General features: G+C 35.0%; 1 protein-coding gene across 6 annotated transcripts in view; it reads right to left on the reverse strand.

Annotated features, from left to right (window-relative positions):
- The window catches only part of ZNF236 (zinc finger protein 236), a 77,732-nt gene that overhangs the window by 50,636 nt on the left and 14,092 nt on the right, over nucleotides 1-13,004 (reverse strand). For all 6 annotated transcript variants that reach the window (XM_032120547.1, XM_032120536.1, XM_032120528.1 and 3 more), the window contains exons 4-8: nucleotides 9,755-9,933; nucleotides 8,509-8,633; nucleotides 5,171-5,343; nucleotides 2,375-2,521; nucleotides 475-546 (exon numbers count right to left, since the gene is read on the reverse strand). In XM_032120547.1, coding sequence (XP_031976438.1) covers nucleotides 475-546; nucleotides 2,375-2,521; nucleotides 5,171-5,343; nucleotides 8,509-8,633; nucleotides 9,755-9,933 — 696 coding nt within the window. The remainder of the gene's footprint in view (nucleotides 1-474; nucleotides 547-2,374; nucleotides 2,522-5,170; nucleotides 5,344-8,508; nucleotides 8,634-9,754; nucleotides 9,934-13,004) is intronic.

Below are 13,004 nucleotides of genomic sequence, written 5' to 3' on the forward strand. Positions count from 1 at the left end.
CCTTCCCCAGCTCCATCGCTCCTCCTGAGCCCCACAGTTCCTCTGCTGCCTAAATTCCAATCAACTCAACCAGTATGAACACAGCTCCTTCCCTCTCCAACCAAACCATGGTAATCCCTGCAAAGTAAAGGCAGAGGGGTAGGGCAATCCAGTACTTTTAAGAATCCTTACTCTCTGGTCTTATTATACAGAAGAGTATTTACCTCCATTTTGAAGAGCTGTTAAGCAGACTTACATCCAAAATCATGGGCGTGTAAACAAATGAGGCAACATAATCCATTCAAGACCTGTTCCACCCTTAAATAACCAGCTGCATTTGCCAAGGAGCCTCCCTTCACATACTAGCTGATCCAACTTCCACAAAGTATCACAGCATATTCTTTTTCACCAGTTAAATGAAAATTTGTGAAATTATGTAAAGTTTCTCTCACTTATAATCTTGACACAAAAATAAAACAAAAATTTCCCACTTACATTCTTCCATTTGTTATCAACAGGTTGCAAAAGATTAGCAGAGGATGTTGTTAAAGGCTGGGTGACAGAGTCCTACAAAGAAATCAAAATATTTTAAATTTTTGTCAAAAAGAAGAAAAACATGGCTCATATAATGCAGAAAAGCAGCACAGAAAAATGAGACTATGTGAGAGAAACAAAAGTACACAAAATCACCTCAGTTATAAATACTAATGCAGCAAATGACAGCAAAATGACAGCCTTACAGTCACTGTAATTTAAAAGATGTACTCATGTATCACACAAGAGTGCATTCTTTGGTATCACAGCACTTCAGGAAACTTCAGCTTTTAGAATGGGTTCTTAATAAGGACATAATCATTGCTTATCCCCAGGTATGTACATGCCAACAAGGGATGACAGAGACTGACTGCAAACTTCAGAATAGAATTATTATACTGGAGATTTGTTGTTAAAGCAGCTCTGCAAGTTTTGAGCAGAATGAAGGAAAGTTCGAATCTAAGAATGCTAGTGCTAATCTAATAATGCACTAAGTTTCTAAAGCAATAAAAATAGGAATAATTAAATATAGGCAGGTTCAGATATAAAATTACAAATAAAAAGCATAATCCTCTCTAATATGCAATTGACATGTCATTTTTTATCTCTGCTCCTCCTTGCTAAACTTCTTGGCATCTATTTTTAGAAAGAATCTTTTTCTCCCTTCTCTCTCTTTGCTTATACTACTGTATTGCTTTTGCTATTCCCCTCTTGCATGCAAGCAGCAAAGGATTCATGCAGCAGAGATAATACCACACTGCTGTAATATCAATATGCTAAGAAAATCCAAAATATTTAGGCAAACCAAAAAAATAAAACCAGACCTGGCCAGGGAAAATAAACAACGGGTAGTATGAAGGAATTCTTTTCCATTCTGCTTTTAAGATTAGGCTTGAGAATGTAGAAATGTAAAAAAAGACAGAGAATATATGTACTTGCAAACAAATAAGACATATTAGTCTTTCTTTTTAGGAAGTAACATGAAGAAACAAATAGCATCTGCCCTATAAAACAACTTCAGAAAATCTAAAAAAAAGTTTTTCCAAACAACGTTACTAGACAGTTTTTTTCAACAAGACACAGCTGCAAAATGAAGTTCAGACTTCAAATTTTAACCATTCTCTTTCAAAGTCTGGTATTACTCATCACCCATTGAACATTAAAGCATGAGTTGGAGATTAGGCAAAACAAAGTGGAATAAAGGTAGAAAAGGTAGTTCTAATCAAAGAAAAAAATGAAGAGTACTGTAATGAACCAAATATGCACTGGCTCAAAAAATACAGTAGTCTTTTGAAACCAGAGGCATTTCTTGAATTTTAGCTCTTTTTTGTATCTTGGCAAAGAAAGAAAAACATTCACTGCTTCCAACAAAACTATATTTTTTCCTTTATAATCTCCCAAATAAGAAGCTAACATTTAAAACAAGTTATCAGATACACACAGAAGAATCCACTATGTGTTTATATGGACTAGAATTATAGAAACAATTTCTGAAGATGAGTTGAAACTAATACATTGTTTCAATAGTTCTAAAACTTCCCCATCATTTTTGTTTTATCAGAGGAAGCTAACATAATCTGTAAGAACAAGAATTATACTTTACTTAGTTGTAGAAATAAACTGCTATATTTTCAACCAAATCCTTGAATTGTAAATACTTTTTTACATATAGTCAGCCAATTTATATTTTCCTAATATTTAATCCTGCAAATTAATACCAAAAATCACACAAAACTTGAAAAAGACAAAAGACAGCCACAGGGTCAAGAAGTGCTTGCCTATCTGAAAAATTACTGGAATTAAGATATAGACCTAATAAAACTCTCAAAGGCATTTTCACAATATACCAAGAAAAGCTTACCGCTGTAACATGAGATACATCTGTTGAAGCACTTGCAGAATTCTGTGGACTACCCATGTGCATCTTGCTGATATGTGTATTTAAACTACCCAAGCTTTTGAAGACACAGCTACATTCTGTACAGTTGTATGTAGGGCCATTCTTCACCTTAAAAAAAAAAAAAAATCGCCATTAATTTCCCCTACAATTACCAAATATTATGTTTTTCATTATTTTTCTGTATAACAATTACACTATGGAATTATGAGAGCTAAAATGGTTTGTTTTTTCAAGTTACCAATATGCAGTTTTTGAACCAGGCTGGTACCTCCTCGATATAAATGAACTATAATCTTTGTACATGACTATAATTGCTTATTACCATTTCTCAGCACTGTGAAGCACCAGACAGCAAAAAAAATGTCCTCTGGCAAACGAGGCCTCAGACTTTTCTCTCTTTACAATCTCCTACCATTCCACACTTAAAAGCAAGAGTGAAATGCAACTTTATCAAGTAAGATGTGGCTGAAGATGAAACATCATAAATTATACAAATGGAAATTTAGAAGTGTGAGATAAAAAAATGCAGACAAAACCAACACTGTGAAGGGCAGGGAAGTTTAATGTTTAGTTTGAACTGAATTTGAACACACAGAATGAGAAAGTGATCAGCAGCCACTTGTTTGAGACTTTCACACCAATGGGTTAAGGTAATTAAAGCAGCTAAATTTGCAGATTCCAACCATCCTCACCATTCCTCCTCAGTCCATCATACAGCAATAACATCCAGTGTAGCACTTGCAACGTGCAGGGAGCAACAAGATATTCAAAAGAAAACACACCGTAGTACTTGCAATATAGTATTGGTACTTTGTATTTTGTGACACTAAACTGCGAACAGGACTTTCACAAAGAGGTATTAAGTAATAAAATATGCTACACCTAAACAGTGCTTTAGGAAGTGAGAATCAACCTGTAATTCATTAACAGCTGCAATGTTATTTTGTAACTGTCTCAGGATAAAATAAAGAATTCATAGAGTTCCATGCAGGCTTGAAGAAAACACAGCAACAGCAAGAAAGGGAAAAAAAAAAATCAATAAATTATCCAAAACAGTAACTCAAATGTAGGCTCAGGACTGCAAAACACAGCACAGAATATGATCAAGAGGTAGCATTTATTTAAAGTACCGTACCCACAGCTTGATTCTTTCTTACAAAATAACAAAGTAACAGAGAAAAAAGTGAAAAATATTTTTTACTGCATCCGTAACTAATATTGAAAAAAGTCAATTTAAATTATTAAATCAACGTTGGTGCATTTTTTTACTTAGCAAAAGCTATCACATATAGAAAGCTGTTAACCTCGAGGACAACTAGTCACACAAAGTCAGAGAATCACAGAATCAATTAAGTTGGAAAACACCTCCGAGGTCCGCAAGTCCATCGTCTGACCAAACACCACCATGTCAATTAGACCACAGCACTGAGTGCCAGGTCCAGTCTTTTCTTAAATACCTCCAGGGACAGTGACTCCACTCCACCTGGGCAGTCCATTCCAATGCCTAATAGCCCTTTCTGTGAAGGAATTCCTCCTGATGTCTAGCCTAAACCTCCCCTGGTGCAGCTTAATACTGTGTCCTCTTGTCCTGTTGCTGGTTGTCTGGGAGAAGATGTTGACCCCCACCTGGCCACAGCCTCCTTTCAGGCAGTTGTAGAGAGCAATAAGATCCCGATAAGATCTCCCCTGAGCCTCCTTTTCTCCAGGCTAAACATCCCTAGCTGCCTCAGCTGCTCCTCACAGAACTTGTGCTCCAGACTCTTCATCAGCTTCACTGCCCTTCTCTGGACCTGCTCCAGCACCTCAATGTCTTTCCTCAACTGAGTGGTCCAAACTGGACACAGTACTCAAAGTTATATGATTTAACAAAATTAAGTGTATTACAAACTACTAAGACATATCCATATACTAAGGCATATCCTAAAAGTAAGGAACTAACATGCTTAAAGGATCCTTAGTGATATCTACCATTGTAACACAAAAACGGAAAACAAGAATACAAATCTCAGAGTTAGGGGAAGAGTGAGAACAAAGATGATATTCTATACACAAGAAAAAAAAGAAGGAAAAAGTGCTACCTCTACCACTTCACAAGTTCCAAACTAGGTCTCTTTCTATGGGTATTTCCAACCACAAATCATTAAACTCTGCAAGGAAATGACTGAACAAAGCTGCATAGCTCATGTTGTTCAGAAGATGGTATTACTTTATTACAGCAGTACCTTTTGAATCTTAAAAACTGTCAAAGAGAGGAAAAAAAACAGACATAAGGAGATCTGAAACAATTTTTTAAATCTTATTCTGGAATTTCCTTCTACCTGTAACCAAAAAAACCTCTGTAAAAGGCTGCAAGATACATATTTCAAAGACAAATGGCAATACGTTCTACAGTGGAATTAGTGTGTTGCTGTTTCGTCTTGAAACTTTTCACCATTTTCTGCTTGGCCGCTATTGGCTTCCTTTCATCTGATTCTAGCCCTCGTTCTCCCAAGACTGACATAAGTACATTTTTTAACACCTAACCCCACTATTTATTAATCTACCCATGTATTTAAAAGACACTGGGAAATGAAGGTTTTGCTACTTCTCCTAAGTATACATTTATCCAGACCAAGCTAAGGAAAGCTCACAGGTAAAAGCAGCAAACCAGAATCTACACTACAGCAGTAAATCTATACTGGTTGGAGCACATAGGAACAGCAAAACTGAGTTAAGATGCATGTTAGCATGCAGGACTCGATGAATAATTGCATTTACCTCCGAGTGAACTCGCTGTATGTGTGACTGCAGGTTGCCTTTCTGGGAAAAGGCGGCGGGACAAAAGGCACAGGCATGGGGCTTCTCCCCCGTGTGCTTGATCATGTGGGTCTGCAGAGCCCCCTTCTGGTTAAAGGCCTTCCCACACTCGCTGCACTTGAAAGGTCTTTCACCTGCAAGGAAACAACAGCAGCAGGATGAAGAGGAGGAAGGGTAAGGAGTTTTAAGTAAATGTCAGCAGTTTCCTGTATCTAAAAGAAAAATTGTATCAGTTAAAATAAAATACACACATTATTATATATGTTATTAGAAGGTTTTGACAATAAAATTGCTTACCTTGACCACCTCAGCACCCACTCTTATGAAAATGTAAGCTTTTGAAAAAGTTTTCTAACTAAGCTGATGATTATCAGTTGAAATGGGTAAAATAAAGGAGATCTACATGAAGCAATTACTAAATTAAAATAGCTTCCCTCGTCTTGTGGTTTGGAAGATCTCAGAATCTGCTATGCAAAATCAATGGGGGAAAAAAAACAAAGGGAAAAAGAAAAAAAGAAACCCACATATGTTTTACACCAAATCCTATCAAATGCATATACCTTCACAGAAACAAACTGGCCCAGAGGGTAAATGCACAGTAATAAGTAACTAACAGTCAAAAATCTAACCTTTTATCTAATTTAAAATCAGAAAGTCTTACAGCAGCACTGCAAAAGATGGCATATGGTTCCCACTCCCCAATAAATATTAACAGCCATTCATTCTTTGCAACCACCTAATGAAAATATGCAATGAAACAATGTTTTGGACAGTTCTGCTGAGAAAATAATTTTTAAAACTGTTCACATTGAATATTTAAAGAAAAACTAGCCAGTATTGTTACAGAAATGCTCTGTCACGATTTCCCAATTTTGGTGCCCTCAGCGCTGCACATAATTACAGTTTTTGTATATTAACAGATAAGCATGAAAAACTCCAGAGAAATTTTAAGTTACAGAATATATGAGGACTGCATAAACAGATTACAAAGCTACATATTTTAAACAGACCAAGAATAAATTTCTGGTTTTTACAACCATGTGTTCTAATTAACTCCTGGAAACCCCCACTGCGAACTCACTACTACCCTTGTTTTTCTTTTAGTGAAATAGTTCAGCTGTGGTAGCTGTAGGACCTTGAAAATATTTAACACTTTGCCTTTGCACATTTCTATAGCCAAGACCAGCATAAGCACGCAGTATATTATGTCTGCTACACCAGTAAGTACTACCATGTGCACACCAAATCAGTTTTAATAAATACTTTTATATGTTTTCTAATTTTATAGCTGTAATTACATCTACTTTAAACTTATTAATTCTTAATTAAATTCACATTGTCAGAAACAAAAGCAGCTATTTTTCTGAAATATATTACTCACTGCAGGAATATATATCTTCTGCTGTTTAGGGGTTTTGAAGATGCTTTAAGGATTGCAGGTTTTAACTGTGTATTTTTTAACAGAGATTAAAACAAAGAACACTGATTCATATCTAGAAATACTAAATTCCTATTGGGCTTTCACACGCAAAAAGCTTAGCTTCCAGTAAGAGCTGCTGTTGGACACATAGAAGTATTCCTTCAGGTTAAGTTTGCCTATACAACTAAATCTCAGCGTAAAAATGAAATCTTAATGCTATTGTGGAAATGTGAAATTTTTGTATTTCTCAAGTATAACTTAATAAAATACAGATTTGAGGTGGGGAATAAGGGGTTCCTTACTTAGTTATTAATGTAGGAACTGCAGTCCCTGAGACTTGATTTTTTTCCCAAAAGGATGAAAGTGCTCAAAATGCCTAGCTATGAACAAAAAAAGTACTGCAATTAAGAGGCTAATGTAATGCTGCATGTTGTGCACAGACCTGCTATTTTAACACTTGAAGACCTGGGCATTCTAAATAAGCAGAGTTGTTCTTTTCTACATATTTACAGTACCTCAAGCAGCTGAATGCCAGACAGATTGCCTGCAGATTTAGAGTACTAACATACTTCACAAATTAAATGAGTATTTGCAAGCTACTTGGAACTTAAAATGACCTCCTGTCATGTGCAGATTAGGATTGCATTTTCTGTCTCAGATTTCCCAAAAGACAAATGTCTTTCTAGTATTCAAACGAACTATAAATGCCCTTGAACTTTTTGAAGCTTTAAAAAAGCATCCTCAACAAACTACAATAATGTTTCTTTAATTGTGACTAGAAAAAACTAATGTATTAAATAGAGTCAAGAATCTAAAATACTGAAGTTAATTTTCACCGACCATTTTTTGGATATTACTTTCAAGCAATTGTTTTAAAGCAGGTACAAGGGTGACCTCTTGTGTTACTTTTCTATAACTAGGATCTGTAAAACTTCAAAGGGTTCTTAAGAAAGTGTCACACAATGGTATTTTTATTTCTTAGTAAACAAGGCCAGTCTTGCAAATGGCAACTCATCACATCACTGTCTGAACAGTGATATTAGACTGACTGATATTACAAACAGAATTGCACGTTTACATAAATGAATACTTGAATTAGCTAAAAACTAGACAAATGGCAATTTATTCAATATGTATGAAAAATACAAATACAAATTGAACATCACTGGAACATCTTCAACAAAGGCTTTGTTTAAAGCCAAACTCCTGCTATAGTAGTATATCTGGCTAAAACATAAGAACTATTCTTTTATAGTCATCTGTACACTCTAAAAACTTTTGTATTATTTTATGCTTGGCATTGTTCAATTATTTCAGTTGCTTAAGGTTTAAACATGCATATATTTATGACAGAAATTTAGCAAAAAAACATCCCCTATTCATTCTGCAAATTTGAACAGTCACCTGTACTTCTTCGATTATTAAAATTACTACCTAGGCTTACCAGCTCTGAAGATCACTTTGTAAGTTTAAATAAATCAATTTAAATAAATGCAAGACCACTACTTTGTTAGTATTATTAATTTTCATGTACTTTTTCTCTTTTAGCAATTGTAGATTTTAGAACCTGCTCTCTAGAGTATGTAAGATGTAATTTAAACTAGATGATATTTGGTAACAAATGAAATCGATAGAGTATTTTACATTTTTTTAACTGTTTCTAACCATATAAATCTGGAAATTTTAAAAGCATATAAATTTCCTAAGCGAAAGAATTACATAAGGTTTATTTTAAACCAACAAGTAACTGCATCTAATGAGCCAAATGTATTAATGACATTTTAAGTCCCAACAGGAAGAAAAAATATGTAGTATTTGACAGATTAACTGATTTTTGTAAAACAAAAAGAAATTAAAATAAGTACTTCCACAGCCTTACCTGTGTGTATTCTAACATGTCGTGTTAACTGACTCGGTTTCTGGAACGTCTTTCCACAGTGAGGACAGGAATAGGTAAACCCACTTCTGTCAATGTTTCTGTTGTAAGATCTGGTATCTGATACCCTGTGATTAAAAAAAAAAAAGAAAAGAAATAATTTTAATATGAAAGGCTATTTTGAAGAAGCTTATTTTACCCCATCGCTTTTAACAAAGCGTAAACTTGATGGCAACATAGTATCAGCTGCAACAGTGATAACCCAAACTCCATAATCATACTGGAAGAACAGCACAAACAGCTCTTTTCTCAGTACCTACATGCACCAAGAATTTCAGTTATTTCTGTAGGAAAAATCCAGTACGTCTTAGAGGCTCTCTACAGACATCTTCAGGGTAAATTCTGCCAGAAGTATACAGCGACTTCACAGATATTTTGGTGGGAACTTTCTACTCTACACAACTCTAAGAACTGGGAATAGACAATATTTCTTGGTTTTAAATACATAATTTTCCCCATCTGTTTTTTACAGAAACAGTAAAGATTAAAAGAGAGATCACCTGTCAAGACTTAAGGCTTTTTTAATATATAAAGTAAACCAAGAGAAGTTTTTCCTCCTTCTAACTTAAAGTAATTCTCACCTTGCTAAAAGTAATGTTAAAATAGAGAGCTGAAAGAAAGGACGGAACAAATATTCATCAAAAATAAGAAAAGCATTTACCAGGCCTCTTTTTTTCCCCTTCCTTTTGTGCTTTTTCAGATTTACAAGAAACTCATGGGCGGCTGTAATGAGGACCTCTTGGGAAAGATGATTAAACTCAAAGAACAAGTTACATCTTTGCAGGATGAAAGCATGAAAACTTTTGTCATCATAATAAATGCTATGTAAAATTAATATACATTTGCTTCAATGTACTGCTATTAGCATTTAACATCATAAACACACTTCAAAAATCACTTTGCATCAGAGAAACTTAACCCATGTTTACAAATAGCTGGCAGATGAACTATGCTTAGTATGTGTGCCAAAATACAAAAACAGGAAAAAAAAAAAAGAGGCCTCCAAAAATAACCACCCACTTAAGCAAAGTTTTAAAAAGCAAGTGTCATTTTAGAACAGCATAGCAAAGAAAAGGAATGATCTGCATAAATCGTGGCACTCTGCTGACTGGAAATACTACTCCTGCTTTTCCCAGCTATCACCATAAAAGTAACATCTGCTCATTTTGTTACAATCCCATGATGTCACCTTATTTTATAGTGAGTTTTCATATGCTCCTTTAGCTGCGAGGAAGTTTCAAATTCTTTTTTGCAAGACTTGCAGCTGTGGATCCTACTGCCTGCCAATTCTTGACGATGTTCTTCCATGTGTATGGACAGCTGACTCTGTAAAGTGAATTCATCTCCACACTCTGAACAGATGAGATTCTGAAAGAGATAATAGCGACTGATTTTTCAAAACAGCGGTACACAAGCACAAGCTTTGCTCAAGTAGATTAACTTATCCTTCTATGGACATTGGCAGCTGGAAGCAAGCAGCAAGAGAAGTATATAAGCAAGAAAAGTTTATCAGCCCTGTAATATAAATTACGTACAATAATCACTGCAAGATTATATTAATATTTATATTTTAAGAAACTTCACTAGAACTGAGTTCTGAAAAACTTCATACGGCAGCAGAAACAAGCAGTTCAGTACCATCATCACCACTTCCTATTTCCTTGGTGGGCTGCTTCAAGACACACAGAAGCTCACCTCAGTGCCATTACATCATGGTCTACAGAAACATCTGTAACAAATAGTACTTTCTAACCAAAAGCATCTTAACTGTAGATGCAGGGATTTCACACCTTCACTGGTTAAAACTGTAATGACTGGCACTTTTAAACAGCAATCCCACCACAGTTAGCACTGACTTTTCTTAAGCTATCTTGACAGAAAACATGACAGAAATAAAGAGGGACACAATGTTTCTAATAGATACCTCTTCAACCTGTTATTTTATAGCAGTATTAAACACACCATTTTCCAGTTATGTTAGTATTCCATGTCATCTAGAATGGAAATTATACTTGTAATGTTTAATGCAAAAGTATTGCCATTTCTCTAAAATTCAGAGTAAGAATCAAATATTGGTTCAGTGAAAATTAAAAGCTCTGCATTTATTTGACTTCCTTTGGCCTTTTGAAATCATTAATTTTATTTGTCAGTGTATCTTTATTTTAGAAAATCTAAGCTGAAAGTTAATCTTAAATGTCTAAAAATATGCATCTCTGTTAAATGTTCTTCACTGGTGTGCCTAAGTAACTTCAGACTGGTTTTTTTAACTATAAGCTCATTTTTCAGTAATTGTGATAATCACTGCAAACTAAAATGTATTTTATCCTGCCCAGTTTTTTCCCTCTCCCTTAATGATCAACAAGAAAAATAAAAAACAACAGAAAACAACAGTGTTCATTTCAAGAAGGATATTGACAACAATGTTTTAAACAAGAGGAACACAGGCATGCAACTTTGTTTTTGGACTGTTTTGACAATAAATTTGTTCTTTAAGTCTGAAAAAGAAAATTTCTGCTGTATCACATGTCCATACAAAAGCTTAAAAAGCTGAAGTCCTTTAATGAAATTAATTACCAACTCAAAAATTACTTGTTTAATCTAACCTAGATGTCATTACTGGACTCAAGTTATAGTGTGAGATGACAAATAACTAATACTTTTTTTTGTAGGACATACATACAAATCTGAATACTTCTTATGGGTATCTTTTGTTGTTACACAATGAATTTAGTTTATGATTAAACGAAACTAAAAGTGGGGGAAAATTTTATGAAGGGAAGCTTACAATTACTATGCCAAGCTCATGAACCTCAAAATGGTGAGATTTTGAATCACTCCTCAGCATTTTTCAGACATGCATATGTATCATGTTAAGTTGTTAATATACGTATCCTATTAAGCAACTTCTACAAACAAAAAAATAGCCCAAGATGAAGTATTTGAGACAATAAAAGACTTCATGATTCTATTCAGTACTGTGGAATTTGCTGCAGGAAAGCAAGCAGAAAAACTACAAAAACCCCAGCAATATATAACTACAAACAGACTCTGCTATAGGCAATATCAGATTTATTTTTTTGCTTCTCAAGCAAACAAAAAAACTGACCACCACACACAACAAGTAACTGAACACTGTAACCTCACTATGGTTAAACTCACATTTTAACACTGAACAAAAGGGGCTGATCATATGTAAAATTCCCAAACTCAGAAAAAAACGTTGAAAGCTCTACTCATTGGATTCTGCCTGTATTAATTCTCCCTATCTTACCAGATGCAACATCTGAAGAACACTTTGGAACTCGTGATCTTCACCTGTTTAATATCTATGATTTCTAGCATCTGTAAAGGATTTTAATCTGCACTTTTCCAAAAGATCATTGCTCACAAATTTGATTAGACAGGACAAATCAAATACAGCGAATAGTTTTTTTAATAAAAACCAAACAAAACCCCAACATCGCACAAATGAAACACAAAAAATCAGAACAAGAGGATCTTATAATGAGGGAATTTTCACTTTATATTCACCAAATACCAGTTTTAACTTTTTCAACATATTAAGGTTCTCCTAAAGCCCAAAACCCCTCATGTTCATGAAAAAAAGAAGACATAGTAGCAGTTCTAATGTAATAAATAATCTTTTTTTTTCAGTTTTTTATTCAGCATTTATGTCTTGCCAGGGCAAAACACAGCAGTGAAAACCACTGTACATTTCCACTGAGGAAATGGACAAAATCAAGAATCCTCTAGAACATGGGGCGTATTTACGTAAGATACCGTTCTTTATGATTTCTCAAGAGAAAGCTACCCCGTATTAGTGAGGAATGTCAAACGTGAAGTTTTTCCCTCACACCAGTTTATCACACACAAATCACCAAAGAATGTGAGGAGAAAATAGTCTCTTGCAAGCTCAATATCAATAGCTCAGAAAATTCCTTCCAGAACTTCTCACAGGTGCAATCAATCACAAAAATCTAAGTTTCACAGACAGACCCACTCTCACAAATCTCACTGGAGCACTCAAGAAGCTAGGCACACTAATTTCTTTGTCTTGCCCATCTGAACTCATCTGAAGATAAAGCTGCCTGATGCAGCACAAAACAAGAGTAAGGTTCCCCAAATTTCAGTTTGTGAAGCCATCTCCTTAACTGCTATGTATGTCCCCTAATGTATGCTCCCCCTACACCCCTTTGCGCTGATTTCAGGTTTTTAACTCTTCTAACAGCAAAAGGAAGAAGAGCAAACAGGAGGGAGAATGTACTCCACTGGTAACTCGTTATCCTGCATGTTGTGGAAAACTCAATGACAGCTAGTGCCATCACCAATACCCTCTGCTTCAAGTTCAAATTCCAGCTCTCCTACAGGTCCTGCGCATAACTACTGTGAAAGTTATACCTGCAGTTTTCTATGAATTGTTACATTCGTCTCTGTTTTAT

This window comes from Corvus moneduloides, chromosome 1 (genome assembly GCF_009650955.1).
Source record: "Corvus moneduloides isolate bCorMon1 chromosome 1, bCorMon1.pri, whole genome shotgun sequence".
Taxonomy (NCBI): Eukaryota; Metazoa; Chordata; class Aves; order Passeriformes; family Corvidae; genus Corvus; species Corvus moneduloides.